This window comes from Oncorhynchus tshawytscha, linkage group LG24, assembly GCF_018296145.1.
Source record: "Oncorhynchus tshawytscha isolate Ot180627B linkage group LG24, Otsh_v2.0, whole genome shotgun sequence".
Classification (NCBI taxonomy): domain Eukaryota; kingdom Metazoa; phylum Chordata; class Actinopteri; order Salmoniformes; family Salmonidae; genus Oncorhynchus; species Oncorhynchus tshawytscha.
In genome coordinates, this window is record NC_056452.1 from 17801677 (window position 1) to 17825996 (window position 24320).

The following is a 24320-nucleotide window of genomic DNA, read 5'->3' on the forward strand; positions in this document are numbered from 1 at the left end:
CTGGCGCAAACCCAACACCTCTCATCACGTCGAACACCATCCCCACAGTGAAGCATGGTGGTGGCAGCATGTTGTGGGGATGTTTTTCATTGGCAGCGACTGGGAAACTGGTCAGAATTGAAGGAATGATGGATGGTGCTAAATACAGGGAAATTCTTGGGGGAAACCTGTTTCAGATTTGAGACTGGGACCGAGGTTCACCTTCCAGCAGCACAATGACCCTAAGCATACTGCTAAAGCAACACTCGAGTGGTTGAAGTGGAAACATTTAAATGTCTTGGAATGGCCTAGTCAAAGCCCAGACCTCAATCCAATTGAGAATCTGTGGTATTAAAGATTGCTGTACACCGGCAGAACCCATCTAACTTGAAGAAGGTGGAGCAGTTTTGCCTTGAAGAATGGGCAAAAACCCCAGTGGCTAGATGTGCCAAGCTTATAGAGACATACCCCGAGAGGCTTGCAGCTGTAATTGCTGCAAAAGGTGTGGCTCAAAAGTATTGACTTTGGGGGGGTGAATAGTTACGCACGCTCAAGTGTTGTTTTTTTCTCTTATTTCTTGTTTGTTTCACAATAAAAAATATTTTGCATCTTCAAAGTGATAGGCGTGTTAGGCAAATCAAATGATACACCCCCCCCCAAATTATTTTAATTCCAGGTTGTAAGGCACCAAAGTAGGAAAAATACCAAGGGGGGTGAATACTTTTGCAAGCCACTGTATTTAGCATAACTATCCTAGGATCAGATGAGAAGCACACTTCCTCATTGAGGTTTTAAATGGACCTGTGTGACGCGGCCACTGATTAAAGGGTTGGGGAAAGCCATATCAATGTGAGGCTGTGGTCAGACAGACGCTTTTGCTTTTTTTCTTCTCATGTTATGGATGCAGAAACTTTTATTGTGGCCAATTCAGGCTCACTCTGGAAGAGAGAGTGAAAGATGGGGAGGGAGGAGAAAATGTACATGGACCATTTACAGAGCAGTAAGTTCCCCTGCGGTGCAGCACTGTGTCCCCGGGGGGAGTTGACATTGCCATTGTGTTCACTGAGTCGTTCTGAACTTCTGACGTGGGTGGGATATACGGACGGACTGGTGTGGTTTCAGTGACAATGACCGTAACAGCAGCTGCTCACTGATTTGCTCCAACACAGTTACGCCGCCGAAACGAGTATACCAGACCATTTATTACCCTGTCTGTTTACAATCAGACCAGGAAATCTGACCAATGAAGACTCTCCCAGACGCTCTTAAGCACACTTGCCAGATTGATTGCTTGACTGATGCTATTATTTGAATAATAGTATGTCATTATTAAGTCTGCTTGTTATTTAGTTAACTGGGTTATGATGGGACCAGGTAGTCACACACAGTCAGACTTGTTGCTATGCAAACCCTTAATAAACATTGATGGAACAGCAGCTCTGCCATGAGTCATGGTCTGGGTCATGGTCTGTCTGGAAGGGATGGGTGGGTGCAAGGAAGGTATAACTAGACCCTAAAAACTACCAAACTTGGTATAACTACACACTAAAAACTACCAGATATATACTAGTATGCCTTCAGTCATTTTTTGGGGTTTTGACTGGAAGGGATGGGTGGTTGCAAGGAATGTTTAACTAGACCATTAAAGATGACCAAAAAAGGTATAAACACACACTAGAAACTACCAGATACATGAACGTTCACTTCACCAATGGCCATAAGGTGTTTGAACATGTCTGGAAGAGGTGAATGCAGAGAAGGTATATTAGAAACTAGTGGCATCTACTGAACATTACAAAACGGATTGTGTAACTTGTCTTGCACCAGGGCTCTCCAACCTTTTTCCTGTTCACTCCAACACTAATCTAGCACACCTGATTCTAATAATTAGCTGGTTGATCAGCTGAATCAGGTTAGTTACAACTGGGGTTGAAGTGAAAACGTAGAAGAGGAGGGTAGCTCTCCAGTAAAAGGGTTGGAGAGCCCTGTGACTTACAGAATTACATCTGCTTACAAAAAACTGTCTCAAACACCAGATCAACACACCTCCTGCATCCAGCAGCTGGCCAGTGTTAAGTGTAATGTGAACTCTGGACACCCCATGTTTTGCAGCTTGTGGGAACCCGTGTTTGTACAGGGCAACTTCCCAGTATGAGTGTTGTATTCCCATCACCGTCTGTGTAGCAATCCCCCAGCATGGCTGCAACTGCTGATGCACCAAGCTGTGTGTCCTCTGCCTGCCTCTGCTTCTCTCTGTCCCACACATCCAGAGTCCTTTGTAATCCGGCTGTTTGAAGTCCTCTGTTTGCTTTGTACATTTTGTGTTCCACATTATTCTCCTCCATCGCCTCTGGACCCGTAACCAGTCACCTGCATCCTTCTCCATCTTCTCCTATCACAGATCGTTATCTGACATTAAAATGGCCCAATGGTCATCTTTTTTTCTATGTGTGTTTTGTGGTCTCGCTCCCTGCGTTGTTTTTTCTCACATTCACAGGGAAAGTGAATGTCATTTCCTCCTCTCGTTGGTAATGTGGAACGAGGGAGGTGAAGGATGGGTGGATACAGCAGTGGGACATGGAACCCTTCATGTCAGGGCCCTGTCTCCTTCCCTGGTTCCCTCCTACAGTGTTAGAGAGATCAGCTCTCCTTCTCTCTGTGTCAATGTTCTGTCTCATCCCTTAAGCTCTGTAATAAAGGCCCTCTGTGTCCACCGCTACCTAACCGGTTATAACAGTTTTTTTACATTTCTTTTTTAAACTCCATTTTAATGTGTCATATCTTGTCTGCATTCACTGTCATTAGAAATCCTTCGCCATGCTATCGGAAAGGGCTCTTTTTATTTAGCTCTGCTTGACTGTCTCTTCTGCAGCCTCTCTCGCACACAATGCCATATCTATACAGTCGATTGTTTGTTCTAGTCTATTGCGTGAAATAAACATGCATCATTAAAAGGTTCAGTTTCTTCTGCTGTTTCTGTGGAGCCATTGGCACTGAGTGTGTTCCATTGCTATGTGCCTGTATTGCTTTAGAGACAAGGGTGTAACCTTTGATTGCATATTGGAGGGTTGACATCCAAAAATATACCCCAATCACAACTGAAATACCCATTTTTTTCTATATTACTATTACTGCGTTCTTAGGTGGCAGGTAACCTAATGGTTATAGCGTTTGGCCAGTAACCAAAAGGTTGCTGGATTGAATCCCAGATCTGACAAGGTAAAAATCTGTCGTCCTACACCTGAGCAAGGCAGTTAACCCACTGTTCGCCAGGCACCGAAGACGTGGATGTCGATTAAAGGCAGCCCCCCGCACCTCTCTGATTCAAAGGGGTTGGGTTAAATGTGGAAGACACATTTCAGTTGAAGGCATTGTGGTACAACTGACTAGGTATCCCTCTTTCCCCTTACTCTTAAAAGGCCCTATTCTGTCTTCCTGTATTTTGCATAATATACAACAGCTGGTGCAACTAAGGGCTCTATAAAATCTGCATTGCAGAAGTTCAGCTTTACGGCGTGGTTTAAATTTGAAGGCAATGTTCCTGCTTTAGCAGAGACGGTATTCACGATAAACGCTGCATATGTCGGTTCCATCACAAATGAACTTAAAATGTATATTTTGAACTCTGCAACGTTTTAGCTTTACAGATTGAATAGAGACATTTTTTTTGTCATTTGTACTTTCAACCAGCAAGAGTTTTGGCTTGCCTGGTGACATCGCCAATAACAGCTAGGTATTAGTTAGTTTTCCCCTCTCCACTCTGACCACTCCCAGACAGTCCTAGCAAAATTCTTGCTTGAGAAAGTTTTTTGTTAAAAAGCTATTTTTGTCAATTTTATTAGAAAAGTATTACATTAAGGTACTTAATTGTGACACTGATATGAAAACGGCTGTATTGAGCCTTTAAAGACATGCCCCGGAACTTTGTCAACGAGTAAATATGTTTTAAATGTGAGACTTTGGGTTGGATGTGTCAATGTTAAGTTCATACAGTACATGCATAATCTATGGGCAGAATTACTGTTTTACCTCAAATAGCCACAAAATCCCTAGTTGTAAAGCGACTGTTTTCTGGAAGCTGTGCTGCGCCATTTTCCCTATATTTTCCCCCATGTAGGCCAGCCTCCTAGCAATTCGAGTTTCAGCCAATGAGCTTCAGCCCCTCGCCATTTGAGTGACAGCTAGCAAGATGCACACATATAAGAGTGAGAGAGCGAGCAGTGACTTGGTGCACATATCTGAACAAATGTGACTCAGTACGTAATTTTCAGGGACCAATTTTGGCTCATGAGAGCTACTTTCAGAACTACTGGCTAAAAAGTTCTGGAGAATCTCTTTAACAGTTCAGAAAGTCACCACCACACCCCATCTTTATACATTTAGGCCTAGATTCAATCAGGTCAAGTGTTAACCAGTAATAGCAGACACCCAGATAATTTGGCAGTGTCGGATATTTTGGCATTGTCAGAAGTTGGAGCCGTCCAATCGGTGAGCAGCTGCTCTCGCGATCATTGTCACGAAGCTATATCCACCCCACTCCTGTTATTAGAACGAGAAAGTGTAGGCTATATAGAAATAATTCAGCTCAAATTGAAAAATCATAAAGGAAATCATTAGGATTTGTTTCATCCTAATCAAGGTGTAGGTTACATCTGACATTCCAGTGTTCTAAAACCAGGCTGCATGGGATCTCTGGCAATGTCCGCTTTAGGTGTAATGCCAGGAGCCACTTGTGGATTTGACACCTCTAACCCAGTTCCAGCTCTATGCAGATGTTGGCTAAAGCGGATCTGATTGATTTGAGCCCTTTAATGTCAAAAACAATTATTCTTTGTGTACCCTTCACCACGCTTCCCTCTCACTCTGGCCCCTACCATGACAACCAAATTAAATCTGAATGTAGGCAACATTTGTTATAGCACTTAGTCAGCAAAGATGAGGAGTTGAACTGATAGTGCCTTATAATTTAAATTCTCACCTGACGATCTGTTCGTCCTCTCCCTGCCTCAGCATGGGTGACGCTCTCTCTCTCTCACTACTGCCTGTCTTTGACCCCTGCCATAATAATAGGACCAAATACCATTATCATATGACAAAAAATGGATGGGGTTAGCTTATTAACACACATTAGATTCTGCTTTTATTAGCTAAATTATTTATTTACTGGCTGGCAATATGTATGGCTGGCAATATGTATAGCTAGCTAGCTGACTACATAGTACCAGTCTATTACAGAGCAGCAGGTAGCCTAGCAGTTAAAAGCGTTGGGCCAATAACCGAGGTTACGGGTTCAAATCTCAAGCAGACTACTTGAAAAAATCTGGAACTTTACGCTAAATCCTCCTATAAGTCACTCTTTATAAGAGTGATGGATGAGAGTAACTGCTAAATGACTCTGCAGTAGAAAAAGGGAAGATCCAGAATCCAGATACTGTGCGTGCTAAAATAGGCAACCTTTTTACAAAATATGATCTCATCACCAATATCTCGCTAGTCGTAGGAATACAACATAGGAACATTTACATTTATGAAATGCTTGTTTTAAGCTTTCAAAACATGTATACATTGGAGAGCTGGTGAATATACGGTGCCTTCGGAAAGTATTCAGACCCCTTGACTTTCCACATTTTGTTATGTTACAGCATTCTTCTAAAATGGATTAAATTGGTTTTCCCCCTCATCAATCTACACACAATATCCCATAATGACAAAGCAAAAACAGGTTTTTAGACATTTTTGCAAATGTATTAAAAATAAGAAATGTAAATGAAGGCTATTCCATGCGAGAAATTGACAGGAAACGGAAGATCTCGTACAACGCTGTGTACTACTCCCTTCACAGAATAGCTCAAAGAAGAGTGGCAGGCCCCGGTGCACAACTGAGCAAGAGGACAAGTACATTAGAGTGTCTAGTTTGAGAAACAGACGCCTCACAAGTCCTCAACTGGCAGCTTCATTAAATAGTACCCGCAAAACACCAGTCTCAACGTCAACAGTGAAGAGGCGACTCCGGGATGCTGGCCATCTGGGCAGAGTTACAAAGAAAAAGACATATCTCAGACTGGCCAATAAAAAGAAAAGATTAAGATGGGCAAAATAACAGACACTGGACAGAGGAAGATTGGAACAAAGTTTTATGGACAGACGAATCTAAGTTTGAGGAGTTCGGATCACAAAGAAGAACATTTGTGAGACGCAGAAAAAAATGAAAATATGCTGGAGGAGTGATGACACCATCCGTCAAGCATGGTGGAGGCAATGTGATGGTCTGGGGGTGCTTTGGTTGTGGTAAAGTGGGAGGTTTGTACAGGGTAAAAGGGATCTTGAAGAAGGAAGGCTATCACTCCATTTTGCAACGCCATGCCAAACCCTGTGGACGGTGCTTAATTGGAGCCAATTTCTTCCTACAACAGGACAATGACCCAAAGCACAGCTCCAAACTATGCAAGAACTATTTAGGGAAGAAGCAGTCAGCTGGTATTCTGTCTATAATGGTGTGACCAGCACAGTCACCGGATCTCAACCCTATTGAGCTTTTGTGGGAGCAGTTTGACCGTATGGTATGTAAGAAGTGCCCATCAATCCAATTTGTGGAACGTGCTTCAGGAAGCATGGAGTGAAATCTCTTCAGATTACCTCAACAAATTGACAACTATAATGCCAAAGGTCTGCAAGGTTGTAACTGCTACAAATGGAGGATTATTTGACGAAGCAAAGTTTGAAGGACGCAATTATTATTTCAATTCAAAATCATTATTTATAATCTTGTCAACGTCTTGATTATATTTCCTATTCATTTTGCAACTCATTTCATGTACATTTTCATGGAAAACAAGGACATTTCTAAGTGACCCCAAACTTTTGAACGGCGGTGTATGTCCATGTGATATTTCAGTTTTTTTGTTTTTAATGCATTTGCAAAAATGTATAACCTGTTTTCTCTTTGTCATTATGGGGTACAGTGAGGAAAAATCTATATTTAATCCATTTTATAATAAGGCAGTAACAAACGATGTGGAAAAAAGGGAAGGGGTCTGAATACTTTCCGAATGCACTGTACAGTAGCTACCTCTCCTCAGCAAACACCGCAAAGAGAAAGAGAGAGCAGTTAGTGAGCTGTTACTGCAGACCAGAGCAATACATTACCGACCGATGAAAAGGGAACAAGAGGATACATTTCAGGGAAAGAGAGGTTCAATTCCTTTTCCCCTGTTCTTCTTACAAGCTGTGCTCAACTCTTTTTCCCGTTTACCACGAGGCTGGCCGGCTGCCTCTGGGGACCGGGCACAATCAAAAGCTATTTAGCAGCGGGGGGACACTGAGGAGCCATGTGGTGCGAAACCACACAAAGCCAGTAGCTGCTTGACACTTTACAGTGGTGATTTTTTTTCTCCAATCAATCAAACTCATCATGGTATATTATTGACCTGTTTCTAATATTGGGTCATTACCTGTGCACCAGGCTCCGGGTCAGAGAGACCCTGGGTAAGTCATCATAAACAGGTTGTGGGTACATTGGGTCACAGTACCTCTGGATTCTCTCTTTCATAACCCACCAGTGGTTTCGCTGAGAGGCCGGCACACGTCCCACTTGGAAGTCCACTTCAGTGAGTCAGCCAGTGGGGATGCCTCTGCCACCCTCCACCTCAGGGAGGGTTGAAGTTACATACTGATTACTAGGCTAGTGGCCAATCATCAAAAACAACCTCCTCGATAGGCCCACTCCACTAGTCCACATTTTGCAATATCAGCACTAATGGGTTACATGAATTTATGTTGCTAATCCCCCCTCCAGCCAGGCATATTCTGTACTTTTTGACTGTGTGTCACAATATCAATTTAACCACTTTTTGCAGTCAAATATTTCTACACAACCATCCATTTCATATATGGTTATTAGGCATGTGAAAAAACACAGTTGTGTTTTGTTCTACCTTGGGTAGGAGTATCTAAAACATGTGGGGGGCCTTGCCTCTAGCCTTTTTTTTATTTTTTATTTTTTATTTCACCTTTATTTAACCAGGTAGGCTAGTTGAGAACAAGTTCTCATTTGCAACTGCGACCTGGCCAAGATAAAGCATAGCAGTGTGAACAGACAACACAGAGTTACACATGGAGTAAACAATTAACAAGTCAATAACACAGTAGAAAAAAAGGGGAGTCTATATACATTGTGTGCAAAAGGCATGAGGAGGTAGGCGAATAATTACAATTTTGCAGATTAATAACACTGGAGTGATAAATTATCAGATGGTCATGTACAGGTAGAGATATTGGTGTGCAAAAGAGCAGAAAAGTAAATAAATAAAAACAGTATGGGGATGAGGTAGGTAAAAATGGGTGGGCTATTTACCGATAGACTATGTACAGCTGCAGCGATCGGTTAACTGCTCAGACAGCAGATGTTTGAAGTTGGTGAGGGAGATAAAAGTCTCCAACTTCAGCGATTTTTGCAATTCGCTCCAGTCACAGGCAGCAGAGAACTGGAACGAAAGGCGGCCAAATGAGGTGTTGGCTTTAGAGATGATCAGTGAGATACACCTGCTGGAGCACGTGCTACGGATGGGTGTTGCCATCGTGACCAGTGAACTGAGATAAGGCGGAGCTTTACCTAGCATGGACTTGTAGATGACCTGGAGCCAGTGGGTCTGGCGACGAATATGTAGTGAGGGCCAGCCGACTAGAGCATACAAGTCGCAGTGGTGGGTGGTATAAGGTGCTTTAGTGACAAAACGGATGGCACTGTGTCTCTCGTGGACAGGCGCACGTAAAAGGAAGATATCTAGATGCGATGACTATCGAAGAACTTTGTTCGCATATTTCGGAACAGAGAGGGGACATTTGGCCCATGCCTTGGGTGCATTCCTCTGCCCAGGCGTAGCTGACGTGTGCTTGATCTTACAATGCCTGGATAGCTATCTCATGTAGCAGCTAACCACATTATATGTTACAGCAATCTGTCAGTCGATGACATACTTGATGACATGGCACGCAACCATTGGCTGTGACCCTAGTCTCACAGGGAGTTGGGATATGCAAAAAAAACACATTTCCATTTCACACCTCACACTTGTACATGCAGTGAAACAGGACAAATACGCATAAAGGAACACATGTAAGCGCAGATATGTGTACACACAATGGCTATGCATTATGCAGCCACACACTGAGAGAACCATCTCTAAATACTGCGTCTATGGCTAATAATCACACAAAGCATGTTTGCCAAGGCACATGTATGGGTCATAACATGAGTGCCCCCTTGTGGTAGGCTTTGTAAATACACATGTTCTTCGTGCACAACAACACTTTTTTTTGACAGGCCTTGAATTAAGAACTACTAATTTATAGATACTTTAGAATTGATTGGGCATGAAGCGCAAAAATACTAATATAGGTACCATTGACTTGCATTGGATTTGTGCCATAAATGCCAATAAGCAGTTAGCAATTTAAACAGAACCAAAGCATGGATTGCTGTCATACCTTTTCCATAGACTGCTTACAGGGTAGGAAACCAATATGTCCCTTTAACAAAACGTATTCGCGTTAGCTTAACAGGAATCAACTAAGTGCACTGTTGAATAATACCAGGCTACATTTTGTTACACTTGAATTCAATTAGTTAATGTCTAGAATGACAATTTAATTTCCACCTGTCTGAATGTGCATGGGCAGTTTTCCTTTTAACCAAACAAACGATCTGACACAGTTAAATAGTAAAAGGACAGATTGTGTAGGCCCACTGCACTGACGCATAGGAATTGGCTGGTATGGAGAGTGTTATTTTGAGTCACAAGTCCTCACTTCCGTTCTGTAGATTTACTATTACTAAAGTTGTCCAAGGTCCATCATCATTCCAAACAGAATGTCCCAGAGTAGTCTAAATGACGGAAATGGTGTAATTTATTAACCATATAATATTGCAGAAAGCGGGCATTACGCACAATATTACTAACAATAGATGAAGATAAATATGCGGATGCCCAACTGTCAAAGTCGAGTCAATGCTTTGTTTATCTCCGTCTTCTCATGTGCTTTAAGCTACAATGCTTTGCTGTCCCAGTCCCCAAGGTAGTTAGTTGGTCAGCCGTTCTCAGTCTCAGACTGGAACTGACTGATGCATCAGTGGGCACCTATATTACATTTTACATTCTGCTCAATGGAGCACTGAAACCCGTGACGTCGGGAGAGGGAGGGCTCCGCTTTCACCTTAAATATCAGGCGCTCACTGTAGTTCAGACAGACGCAACAGAGCACACTAAGAACTATCGAACGGTAGCCTACTGTTAGATTCAGCCAAAGTTGTATTTATCAAACGAAACGAAGTGTCCGAACACATTTGACTCACTCTAGGCAACTATTTAGGCTACTTTGGAATCATGATCAAGAAAATGTCTCCTTCAGAGAACGATTTCGATATCCCGGCAAAGAATTGCTGTAGGATGGTGATTTTGGGATCCACCAAGGTGGGCAAAACAGCCATCGTGTCCCGGTTTCTGAACGGAAGATTCGATGAGGAGCAGTACACGCCGACCATCGAGGACTTTCACAGGAAACTGTATAGCATTAAGGGAGATGTATACCAACTGGACATATTGGATACCTCAGGCAACCACCCGTTCCCTGCAATGAGGAGACTATCCATACTGACAGGTAAATATTCCATCTCTAGTTAATGCGGCTCAAAGAGGGCATGTCCAATAGCAATCTGTAGTCGTGCATTTTTGTAGCCTCAAGGGTGCATTTTGCATTGGCTGCACAACGCGCCACTGGTGCCATTACGCATGTAAATACTGTAGCCTATGTCAATATGTTTCTTAGAAGCTAAGATACTAAATGCGTTGCTCCTCTTGTTTCCCTTCAGGTGATGTCTTTATCCTGGTCTTCAGCTTAGACAACAGAGACTCTTTCCAGGAGGTGCAGAGGCTCAAGCAACAGATAATTGAGACCAAGTCGTGCCTGAAAAACAAGACCAAGGAGAACATTGACGTTCCTCTTGTTATCTGCGGAAACAAGGGCGACCGGGAGTTTTACCGGGAGGTGCAGAAGGAAGAGATTGAGCAGTTGGTGGCGGGAGACGAGCAGTGCGCATACTTTGAGATCTCAGCCAAGCGCAACACCAACGTGGATCAAATGTTCCAGACCCTATTCACCATGGCCAAGCTGCCCAATGAGATGAGCCCGGACCTCCACCGTAAGGTCTCGGTGCAGTACTGCGACATGCTTCGCAGTAAGTCCCTGAAAAACAAGAACAAGAAGGACAATGGAGACGCCTACGGCATCGTGGCACCATTCGCCCGGCGCCCGAGCGTCCACAGTGATTTGATGTACATAAAGGAGAAGGCGATCGGCGGACAGGGAAAGGATAAAGAGAGATGTACTATCAGTTAAGACTGAGATTAATTTTATAGATCTTGAAACCAAAAAGGGTGTGCTTCATTTGTGATGCACCTGAAAGACGGGGCTTGGGCGCGCAAGGCTGCCCATGCCGCTTACCGTCGCTCCGTAGTGAGGACACTTGAGGCAGCGATGCCGAGAGCGGATGTGCTCCGGGCGCAATGACACTGACTAGATTCAGACACTCCGCACACGTGGAAGCGCATGTCCACGAGACTTTTAATAATGTTACTTTGTTCTGTTAAGAGCCTTTTGTGATGTGGCTTAAAATATTGTGATATTCTTCACAAATGCGTAAAATGTATTGTTTTGACATCAGCCTTTACAGACAGGCGAGAAAAGATCATTCTGGCGTGTGCAATGTTGAGAATAGTTTTACATTTTGTAACACATTTTATAACAGATAATTCATACTTGATTGTTGCAACCTGAAACATTTAATATTGTGAATGTATATTTTGTGTCAGTCAACTTTTGCAAAAAAAAATGAAAAAAATGAAAAAAATAAACACACATAATCTGAATCTTCTGTTTCTTCATGTTTTTCTTCTCTTACAAGTGTTTTGAAATGGCCCACTCATCACTCCATACACCTACCTAGCAGTAGGCCTAGAGATCCAGGGAAACTACTTAGGCTAAACATCAATGAATCAGCATGATTTATTGATGTAGCTGCAGTAAGACAATTGCTAGCCAAATGGGCCCCTACCACACCACATGGTTAGTGATTGATAAAGAATGCAGCCTAATTGATGTCAGAACTATAATTACCCAGTGATGGAACATACACTACATGGCCAAAAGTATGTGGACACCTGCTCGTCGAACATCTCATCCCAAAATCATGGGCATTAATATGGAGTTGGTCCACCACTTTGCTGCTATAACAGCCTCTGTTCTTCTGGGAAGGCTTTCCACTAGATGTTGGAATATTGCTGCTGGGACTTGCTTCCATTCAGCCACAAGAGCATTAATGAGGTCAGGCACTAATGTTCAGCGATTTGGCCTGGCTCGCAGTCAGTGTTCCAATTCATTCCGAAGGTGTTCGGTGGGGTTGAGATCAGGGCTCTGTTCAGGCCAGTCAAGTTCTTCCACACTGATCTCGACACACCATTAATGTATAGACCTCGCTTTGTGCACAGGGGTATTGTTATGCTGAAACAGGAAAGGGCATTCCCAAAACTGTTGCCACAAAGTTGAAAGCACAGAATTGTCTAGAATGTCATTGTATGCCGTAGCATTAAGATCTCCTTTCAATGGAACTAAGAGGCCAAAGCTCGAACCATGAAAACAGATCCAGACCATTATTCCTCCTACACCAAACTTTTCAGTTTGTCTTTATGCATTCGGGCAGGTAGCGTTCTCCTGGCATCCACTAAACCTAGATTCATCCGTTGGACTGTCAGATGGTGAAGTATGATTCATCACTCCAGAGAATGTGTTTTACTCTGCTCCACAGTCCAATGGTTGTGAGCTTTACACCACTCCAGCCGACGCTTGGCATTGCGCATGGTGATCAAAGGTGTGACTGCTCGCCATGGAAACTCATTTCATGAAGTTCCCGGCAAGCAGTTCTTGTGCTGATGTTTCTTCCAGACGCAGTTTGGAACTTGCTAGTGAACATTGCAACCAAGGACAGACGATTTTTACATGGTACGCGCTTCAGCACTCAATGGTCTCATTCTGTGAGCTTGTGTGGCCTACCACTTCGCTCTGAGCCGTTGTTGCTCCTAGACATTTCCACCTCACAATAACAGCACTGACAGTTGACCGGGGAAGCTCTAGCAGGGCAGAAATTTGACATACTGACTTTTTGGAAAGGTGGTGCTACGTTGAAAGTCACTGAGATCTTCAGTACGGGCCATTCTACTGCCAATGTTTGTCTTTGAAGATTGCATGGCAGTGTGCTCAATTTTATACACTTGTCATCAACAGGTGTGGCTGAAATAGTCAAATCCACTCATTTGAAGGGGTGTCCACACCTGTTTTTGTGTATTTAAAGGGATATGCACAATCTCAGCTTTTTCACCTTTTGCACTATTGTTTTTTCTTGGCCTACATACTACAATAAATATATCTTTTTTAAAGACTTCTGAGTTCAAACTTTTCAGTGTGCAGATGTCTCTCTCCTTGGTGCCAGACACAAACGTGTGAAACGTAACACAATAAAGCATGGAAATAATGTATAGCCTGGAACAGGGTTATTCAACTCTTACCCAACGAGGTCCGGATCCTGCTGTCCCTGTTCTACCTGAGCAGCACCCACCTGGTGTCCCAGCTCTAAATAAGTCCCTTATTAGAGGGGAACAACAAATTTTTTTAAAGAGTGGAACTGGCTTCAAGGTCCAGAGTTGAATTTTAGGGGCCTAGGCCTATACGTATACCCTGTAAATTCATACACAAGAACGGTGACATGTCTTGATTATCCTACGAAGACTGGGACAAGATCTTCTAGAACCGTTCCAACAAAAGAATCCCCCTGCTTTCTGTAACATTCTGTTTGTCCCTCTGGTTTAATTGCTGAAATGCATTATTACGACGCTGATTAATATGCACAGTTCTCTCTTGGCAGGTGACTGCTTTGTGTTTGCCAACATTATTTAGCGCTCCGTGACGCCTTATCATAGGACACAAGCAGGTTGTACTATTGGCCAACTGCCTAGAACCAATATAGACCATGTGCCATCCTGTATTAAATAGATCTTACTGAAATTTTCCAAAGACCACAGTGTCCCAAAATGTAACATTACAATATGAACAATTCTGGGATGAAATTCACAGCCCCCACCCCCATTTGTACAGAAATGACACAAGGCACCAGTGTCACATTGTAAATGTGGATGGGTGTGAATTCCAGGCACTGCGCATACAGTACAGCACTTGAACGATAAAGATGCTTCAATGGGCTAGGCCTGTCTAGGAATTTGCTTTGGTGTGTCTATCATTCATTGTTATCAGCGAATACTTCAGATAGCATACATGACTGAGGAGAAAAAAATATTCCTACAATGAGAATGTTTATTTCTACAATATGTCATAAATACAACCGTACAATCTGTAAAATATATACTATTTAACACCTCTTATCAGCTGTTATTCATGATAATTCTGTTCTCTAACTGCCCTATATTACAGTGGTTCCCGACTCCTCCAGTTCCCCAAACAGCACACATTTTTGTTATAGCCCCAGATAAAAATACCTGATTCAACTCATTGAGGGCTTGATGATTAGTTGACAAGTTGAATCAGGATGTTCTTGTCCGGGGCTGCAACAAAAATGTGTACTGTTGAGGATGCTGGAGGACCAGGGATACAATCTAAATGTGTACTGTTGGGGGTACTGGAGGACCAGGGTTACAATCTAAATGTGTACTGTTGGGGTACTGGAGGACCAGGGATACAATCTAAATGTGTACTGTTGGGGTACTTGAGGACCAGGGTTACAATCTAAATGTGTACTGTTGGGGTACTGAAGGACCAGGGTTACAATCTAAATGTGTACTGTTGGGGTACTGGAGGACCAGGGATACAATCTAAATGTGTACTGTTGGGGGGATACAATCTAAATGTGTACTGTTGGGGTACTTGAGGACCAGGGTACTACTGTGTAGGACTAAATGTGTACTGTTGGGGTACAGGACCAGGGATACAATCTAAATGTGTACTGTTGGGGTACTGAGGACCAGGGTTACAATCTAAATGTGTACTGTTGGGGTACTGAGGACAATCTAAATGTGTACTGTTGGGGTACTGAGGACCAGGGTTACAATCTAAATGTGTACTGTTGGGGTACTGGAGGACCAGGGATACAATCTAAATGTGTACTGTTGGGGTACTGGAGGACCAGGGTTACAATCTAAATGTGTACTGTTGGGGTACTTGAGGACCAGGGATACAATCTAAATGTGTACTGTTGGGGTACTGGAGGACCAGGGATACAATCTAAATGTGTACTGTTGGGATACAATCTAAATGGGGTACTGAGGACCAGGGTTACAATCTAAATGGGGTACTGAAGGACCAGGGATACAATCTAAATGTACTGTTGAGGGACCAGGGTTACAATCTAAATGTGTACTGTTGGGGTACTGGAGGACCAGGGATACAATCTAAATGTGTACTGTTGGGGTACTGGAGGACCAGGGTTACAATCTAAATGTGTACTGTTGGGGTACTGGAGGACCAGGGTTACAATCTAAATGTGTACTGTTGGGGTACTGGAGGACCAGGGTTACAATCTAAATGTGTACTGTTGGGGTACTGGAGGACCAGGGTTACAATCTAAATGTGTACTGTTGGGGTACTGGAGGACCAGGGTTACAATCTAAATGTGTACTGTTGGGGTACTGGAGGACCAGGGATACAATCTAAATGTGTACTGTTGGGGTACTGGAGGACCAGGGATACAATCTAAATGTGTACTGTTGGGGTACTGAAGGACCAGGGTTACAATCTAAATGTGTACTGTTGGGGTACTGGAGGACCAGGGTTACAATCTAAATGTGTACTGTTACCAGGGTTACAATCTAAATGTGTACTGTTGGGGTACTGGAGGACCAGGGTTACAATCTAAATGTGTACTGTTGGGGTACTGGAGGACCAGGGTTACAATCTAAATGTGTACTGTTGGGGTACTGGAGGACCAGGGTTACAATCTAAATGTGTACTGTTGGGGTACTGGAGGACCAGGGTTACAATCTAAATGTGTACTGTTGGGGGACCAGGGTACTGTGAGGGACCAGGGTTACAATCTAAATGGGTTACAATCTAAATGTGTACTGTTGGGGGTACTGGAGGACCAGGGTTACAATCTAAATGTGTACTGTTGGGGTACTGGAGGACCAGGGTTACAATCTAAATGTGTACTGTTGACCAGGGTTACAATCTAAATGTGTACTGTTGGGGTACTGAGGACCAGGGTTACAATCTAAATGTGTACTGTTGGGGTACTTGAGGACCAGGGTTACAATCTAAATGTGTACTGTTGGGGTACTTGAGGACCAGGGATACAATCTAAATGTGTACTGTTGGGGTACTGGAGGACCAGGGATACAATCTAAATGTGTACTGTTGGGGTACTGAAGGACCAGGGTTACAATCTAAATGTGTACTGTTGGGGTACTGGAGGACCAGGGATACAATCTAAATGTGTACTGTTGGGGTACTGGAGGACCAGGGATACAATCTAAATGTGTACTGTTGGGGGTACTGGAGGACCAGGGTTACAATCTAAATGTGTACTGTTGGGGGTCCTGGATGACTGGAGTTGGGAAACACAGCACATAACACAGTCAGTGTGTAACTAAATTGAAAGCAACCAGGCTATGAATTTGCTGAATGATGAACACATTTGGCATCATAAGCTCAGTCTTTTGTAGCCTTGTTAAACTAGACTGAGCGCTGCACGTACCACTATTTCACTTGAAGTAGGAGGTTAACAACAGTGAAACCTAGTGAAATCGGTTTGCATGACATGCTTCGCCTTTGCAGTTCAGCCCTGATAATCCATTCACCATAATGTTGTCCCCATCCCTCTATGATTTGGAAAGTCAAACACACTGAGGCCCTTGTATTTTTGTAGGAGCTGTGTCGTGGTGTCCACCAGAGGAGGCTGGTGGGAGGAGCTATAGGAGGACGGGCTCATTGTAATGGCTGGAATGGAATCAGTTGAATGGTATCAAACATATGGAAACCACGTTCGACTCTGTTCCATTTATACCATTCCATCCATTACAATAAGCCCATTCTCCTATATCTCCTCCCACCAGCCTCCACTCGTGTCTACCTGCTCTCTCATGGTCCTCAGCTGCTCCTGCTGCTGCCGGGGGCCTGGATATTTCAGTAAGACTTTAGGCAACATAGTAATTCATTATGAAGTGTTATTGGCTGAAAAATGTAGCTCTGGTTCAGGGCGCTTCGTGCGGCTTGCAAATGCTGAGCCCAGCCTTCCTCCATCATCAGCAAGCCGCATGTAGCTTCACATTAGCATCATGGCAGCAACACTAGCTGGATCCTACCATAAGACTTCCAGTTTTCAGATGTAAAAGTCTGTGCTAAAACGCTGTGTATGATACGAAATCAATATTTTTGCATAATGTTAAAACAATGTAACAGAAACTCGTATAACTACATGGGGGAAAAATCTAAACTAAAAGAGAATTACTACTTTATACAAGATAAAGAATAGTATAAGGTGGAGCACATTGAGAAATGGTTGGAGCTTAAGTAAATTAATGTCAAGAACATAATAATAGCTTACTGGTAAAAAAATTTAGAAACGTCAAAATAAATCATTATTTAGATTGTATGATTCTTGTTTATTAACTGGTGCTATTGTTCAAGGATGGAATTTTGAAATGCGCGCTGTGTTAAGAAGCAGTGCGGCTTGGTTGGGTTGTGTTTCGGAGGACGCCCTTCGTCTCTCCCAAGCCCGTACGGGAGTTGTAACAATTGGATACCACGAAATTGGGTAAAATTAAAATAAAATGTTAAAAATGATTTATTGTGCTGATGTGAAAGTGGGGTGAGGAGTACTCAATATGTATTCCATATGTGCCTGTGTAGAATGTATATGGTGTCATTTCATGGGGCTCTGAATAATACGGAGTGTTGCTGACCTTTTACTCAAACTATGTACTGTATATGGAATACATATTGGCTTATAGAGTAAAAACTATTCTAGGTGCCACAGTAAAAGTATTTGAGGGAATACTAAGTAGCGTCTGTACAATCCATATATGTTGTCAATTTGATTTGATTTCATGGGACACTGTTGCTGGACTTTTACTGCGGTCAGACAGCTTAAAGTGGGTTGCCTGGTACAGTACAAATATAGCACTGTACTGGAGAAACGATTGATTGTGAGTCCATACTACCCACTAGAGTCCCTAGAATACAAAACAGGTGAGTTTGAACAAAAAGCTACAGTACCAGTCAAAAGTTTGGACACACCTACTCATTCCAGGGTTTTTATTTATTTGTACTATTATTCTACATTGTAGAATACATCAAAACTATGAAATAACACATATGAAATCATGTAGTTATCAAATCAAAATAAGTTTTATATTCTTCTAAGTAGCCACCCTTTGCCTTAATGACAGCTTTGCACACTCTTGGCATTCTCTCAACCAGCTTCATGGGGTAGTCACCTGGAATGCATTTCAATTAACAAGTGTGCCTTGTTAATTTGTTGAATTTCTTTCCTTCTTAATGTGTTTAAGCCAATCAGTTTTGTTTTGACAAGGCAGGGGTGGTATAGAAAATATAGCCATATTTGGTAAAACACCAAGTCCATATTATGGCAAGAACAGCTCAAATAAGCAATGACAGTCCATCATTACTTTGAGACACAAAGGTCAGTCAATCATCAAAATGTCAAGAACTTTGAAAGTTTCTTCATGTGCAGTCGGAAAAAAACATCAAGCACTGTGATGAAACTGGCTCCGCCACAGGACCGCCATGAGGACCGCCACAGGACCGCCATGAGGACCGCCACAGGAAAGGAAGACCCAGAGTTACCTCTGCTGCAGAGAATGAGTTCAACAGAGTTACCAGCCTCAGAAATTGCAGCCCAAATAAATGCTTCAGAGTTCAAGTAACAGACACATCTCAACATCAACTGGTCAAAGGGCCTGCATGAATCAGGCCTTCTTGTTCAATTTGCTGCAAAGAAACCACTACTAAAGGACACCAATAATAAGAAGAGACTTGCTTGGGCCAAGAAACATGAGCAATGGACATCTGTCCTTTGGTCTGATGACTCCAAATTTGAGATTTTTGGTTCCAACCGCCATGTCTGAACGGATGATCTCAGCATGTGTGATTCCGACAGTGAAGCATGGAGGAGGCGGTGTGATAGTGTGGGGGTGCTTTTCTGGTGACACTGTCAATGATGTATTTATAATTCAAGGCACACTTAAACAGCATGGCTACCACAGCATTCTGCAGCAATACGCCATCCCATCTGGTTTGCACTTATTTTTTATTTAATTTTTTATTTCACCATCAATTAACTAGGCAAGTCAGTTAAGAACAATTTCTTATTTACAATGACGGCCTACCCTGGCCAAACCCTAACCTGGACAACACTGGGCCAATAGTGCGCAGACCTATGGGACTCCCGATCACGGGTGGTTGTGATACAGCCTGGAATCGAACCAGGGTCTGTAGTGACACCTCTAGCACTGAGATGAAGTGCCCTAGACCGCTGAGCCCCGAGTGGCTTAGTGGGACTATAATTTGTTTTTCAACTGGACAATGGCCCAACACACCTCCAGGCTGTGAAAGGGCTATTTGACCAAGAAGGAGAGTGATGGAGTGCTACATCAGATGACCTGCCCCCACAATCACCCAACCTCAACCCAATTGAGATGGTTTGGGATGAGTCGGACCGCAGAGTGAAGGAAAAGCAGCCAACAACTGCTCAGCATATGTGGGAACTCCTTCAAGACTGCTGGAAAAGCATTCCAGGTGAAGCTGGTTGAGAGAATGTCAAGAGTGTGCACAGCTGCCATCAAGGCAAAGGGTTTTTACTTTTAAGAATCTAAAATATATTTTTATTTGTTTTACACTTGGTTACTACATGATTCCATATGTGTTATTTCATAGTTTTGACAATGTAGAAAATAGTCCAAATAAATAAAAACCCTTGAATGACTGGGTGTGTCTGAACGTTTGCCTGGTACTGTGTATAAAGTGTAATATTGGGATGCAAAATGTAATACATTTCAACTCTAATTTTGAAATGATACAGCTGGCTTCTTTTTTTAAGCCAATAACAATGTGTGTGAGGTGTATGCGTAGATTTGTTTTAAGACTACCAAGAAACACGTTGTGATGTAACAGGGTTTAAATTACCCTTAAGCACATTGCAGCACAGTTACAGCAACTGATTTGGATCAGGAGGTCAGCGTGGAGACCTCATGCTTCAAATAACATTGTGCTTGTTGTTTGGAGAGTCAATTGAAGAAGGCCTCCAGTTGTTTGGAGAGTCAATTGAAGAAGGCCTCCAGTTGTTTGGAGAGTCAATTGAAGAAGGCCTCCAGTTGTTTGGAGAGTCAATTGAAGAAGGCCTCCAGTTGTTTGGAGAGTCAATTGAAGAAGGCCTCCAGTTGTTTGGATGATCCTATTAAATAAAAAGGAAGTACCTCATTTGGATGGGCCAATGATAGGGGGTGGTGTCTGTGCAAGGCTACAGGGCATTTGAACCTGGGTCCACTGATCCAATAAATAAAGGGCCTAACATACCGGTTTACTCTTACTGCACAGTGATTTCAATTAGAGATGTTCATTTAATTTGGGTTGAAATAATATGTTTCTATTTGGTATTTACACTGAACGAAAATATAAACAACATGTAAAGTGATGATCCCATGTTTCATGAGCTAAAAAGAAAATCCCCAGAAACTTTCCATACACACAGAGTGTATTTCTCTCAAATTTTGTTCACACATTTGTTTACATCTCTGTTAGTGAGCATTTCTCCTTTGCCAAAATAATCCATCCACCTGACAGGTGTGGCATATCAAAAAGCTGATTAAACAGCAAGATCATTACACAGGTGCACCTTGTGCTGGGGACAATAAAAGGTCACTTTAAAATGTGCAGTTTTGTCACACAACACAATGCCACAGATGTCTCCAGTTTTGAGGGAGCGTGCAATTGGCATTCTGACTGCAGGAATGTCCACCAGAGCTGTTGCCAGAGAATTTCATGTTAATTTCTCTACCGTACATTGCCTCCAATGTCGTTTCAGAGAATTTGGTAGTACGTCCAACTGTATAAATCCCATTTAATTATGAATCATTTAATTTATTTAATTATATATTTGTAACTTTCTGAAATGACTGTCCCATTGACTAGTTACTGTGTTAGCTAATATCATTACAGCCTTAATATGCATTGCCATGTCGTGACAAGCCACAATTCAATTACATTTACCAAATGACAATCATAATGTAATGGGCTTTTTCAGTGAACAATGGTACATTACCAGATAAAATGGATTTGTGTTCGATTAGCAGATGTGATTTTAGTGATTCCAAGACCAGGTTGAAACTTTTCTCGTTTCAATATGACACTGCTGACCACTAGCATCATACCAATAACATAACTCTGTCCTGGGGGGAGTTTTGTCTCATAATGTATCATGTTCAGCAGAGAGAGTTTCTTACAGTAGGTGAAAAATATTTACAACTACTGTATTATACATATGGTATATATGTCTATTGATATATGTCTGGCCTAAAAACAAGCATGGAACATCCCATTCACTCACTAGCATCATATCCGGTTAGAGACAACAGTCAATTACAAATTATTTTTCTGCAACACTGCAATATCCATTTTAGGGACATGGTCTCCAAATGCAGATGTCCTATTGCTCTAAACCTGACTTTGGTTAAACAGTAAACAGGAAGAGGGAGGGGCCAATTCTGCTGATGTGTAAGTGGCTGTGTGCAGGATAGTGTTTGATCTATTTGGTTACATTCCAAGAAATGGCCATTGAAATACCACCTCCCCCTAATTGGGGAATCACATGAGTAGAAGAACCTTTGGTCAGGACATCCATGAACGAGCAACTTGGAGCTGTTATTATGTTGACATCCCCTCACACCTGGCTGCATAAACAAACACACGCACAAACACAGGCACACACACACGCACAAACACACGCACACACACACTCACGCACGCACTCACGCACACACGCATGCGGGCGCACACACACACACGTACTCACCCACACGTACTCACCCACACACCATACAGACAGAGTGTTACAGGCATACACACACCCACAGGTGGGGGCTGTGTATGACTAGGCCTGTATTGAACAAGGTGCTCCTAAATTACTTTATCAGGACCTACACTATATATACAAAAGTATGTGGACACCCCGTCAAATTAGTGGATTTGGCTATTTCAGCCACAGTGGAAAGCCTTCCCAGAAGAGTGAGGCTGTTATAGCAGCAAAGGGGGGATCAACTTCATATTAATGCCCATGATTTTGGAATGAGATGTTCGATGAGCAGGTGTCCACATGCTTTTGCTCATGTAGTGTATCGTTCTCCTTCAAGAGGTAAAAAAAAGTCCAACTTAAACTTTTTGGACTTGCACAAAATCGCTTTCCTCGACACATCTGCATCTTTCTCGTCTTTGGATATAAAATATTCTGATGGAATCATCCTTGTTTTTATTGGGTGGTTTTCATCCCCTTCTCCGAGCCTGCTTTGGGGCTAAAAGCTGGCCGTAAACAAACAAGAGATAAATTCAATTACAGATGATATCAGCTCAAAGCGTTCCGGTTGGGTTTGATGGGCCATTCTCTGACGCATTCTCTCGCTTAAACACAAAAACATGCCCAGTCTTCCTAAACCCATGCAAATTGCTCCAACCCCATGATAAACACCCTGTCAGGGCTTGTGACTCTGTCAGGCCCTGATATCTGTGCTTAGTATCAGTCTTAATAATTTCCTTGTGTTTTTTTTAATGTTCTGATGATCTTTGTCTGGTCAGTTGTCTGACATGACACAAGATTTTAGATGGCATGTTTTCATTTATGTTTGAATCAATATATACATGACTAGTTAACCTCTGAGGTTTGGGTGTGTCTGTTGTTTGTGTGATTGTGCATTTGTGAGTGATAGATCTTGCTCCACCATATCACTTTGATTTCTAACTCGGTATGTCACTTAGGATTTCTTTTAGTTAGGCCGAGTCACATTTTCCTGGAAATGTGTGGACATTGGCCAAATGGATAAAATCCAATTTTACTGATGACCTCAATTTGACAGGAAGTGGCCTCAAAATGCTTTGTTACTATATCATGTGTCCAACCCCCGATTATAGATCTCCTTGGTTGCTAGTTCGAATAACCGACCCGAGTCAACTAGGTGAAATCTGTCAATCTGACTTTGATCTAGGCACGTAACCCTAATTGCTCCAGAAGTGGGATATGCAAAAAATACATTTCCATTTCACACCACACACTTGTACGTGTGAAACAGGACAAATACAAGTACCAGTGGAGGACGGATCATAATAATGTCCGGAACGGAGTCAATGGAATGGTATCAACCTCACGGAAACCACATAATTTGATGCCTTTCCATTAACTCCATTCCAAACATTATTATGAGCTGTCCTTCGCTCAGCAGCCTCCACTGGCAAGCACGCCCTATTTGACAGGAGGGTTGCCATGGTCCATTCACATGTATAGGTGATAATGAGTGTGTTCATGAAAATGATCCTATGATCTTCCTTGCTCCTGAGTTAACATAAGTACCTAAGATGTTACAGAAGTAGCCTGAGTGAGTGTGCAGTGGAAGTGCGTAATGACACCAGGCCTTTGCTGGGAGAGCAGGACCTTTGCACAAATTACCCCTCCATTCGATACACCACATCACCAAAAGTATGTGGACACTTGCTCGTCGATCATCTTATTCCAAAATCATGGGAATTAATATGGAGTTGGTCCCCCCATTGCTGCTATAACAGCCTCCACTCTTCTGGGAAGGTTTTCCACTAAATGTTTGAACATTGCTGCGGGGGCTTCCATTCAGCCACAAGAGCGGTCGGGCACTGATGTTGGGTGATTAGGCCTGGCTCGCAGTCTGCATTCCAATTCATCCCAAAGGGGTTTGATGGGGTTGAGGTCAGGGCTCTGTGCAGGCCAGTCAAGTTCTTCCACAACAATCTCAATAAACCGTTTCTGTATGACCTCGCTTTGTGCACGGGGGCATTGTCATGCTGAAACAGGAAAGGGCCTTCCCCAAACTGTTGCCACAAAGTTGGAAGCACAGGATCATCTAGAATGCTGTAGCATTAAGATTTAATTTCACTGAAACTAAGGGGCCTAAACCGAAACAAGAAAAACAGCACAGACCATTATTCCTCCTCCACCAAACTTTACAGTTGACACGATGCATTCGGGCAGG

The 24320-nt window shown here is 42.7% G+C and overlaps 1 protein-coding gene across 1 annotated transcript; it reads left to right on the forward strand.

Moving 5' to 3' along the window:
* Positions 1-10197: 10197 nt before the first annotated feature.
* On the forward strand, positions 10198-11903 carry rasd1 (RAS, dexamethasone-induced 1). Its single transcript, XM_024386302.2, has 2 exons — positions 10198-10635; positions 10847-11903. Exons 1-2 carry the CDS (start codon positions 10362-10364, stop codon positions 11371-11373), a joined length of 801 nt encoding a protein of 266 aa, XP_024242070.1. The 5' UTR covers positions 10198-10361; the 3' UTR covers positions 11374-11903.
* The last annotated feature ends 12417 nt before the right edge of the window (positions 11904-24320 follow it).

Bases quoted from the DNA above. Each gene is read 5' to 3' on its own strand.
- rasd1 (XM_024386302.2), top strand. From the start codon at position 10,362: ATGATCAAGAAAATGTCTCCTTCAGAGAACGATTTCGATATCCCGGCA. The intron at 10,636-10,846 runs GTAAATATTCCA...GTTTCCCTTCAG, and splicing joins GAGACTATCCATACTGACAG to GTGATGTCTTTATCCTGGTC.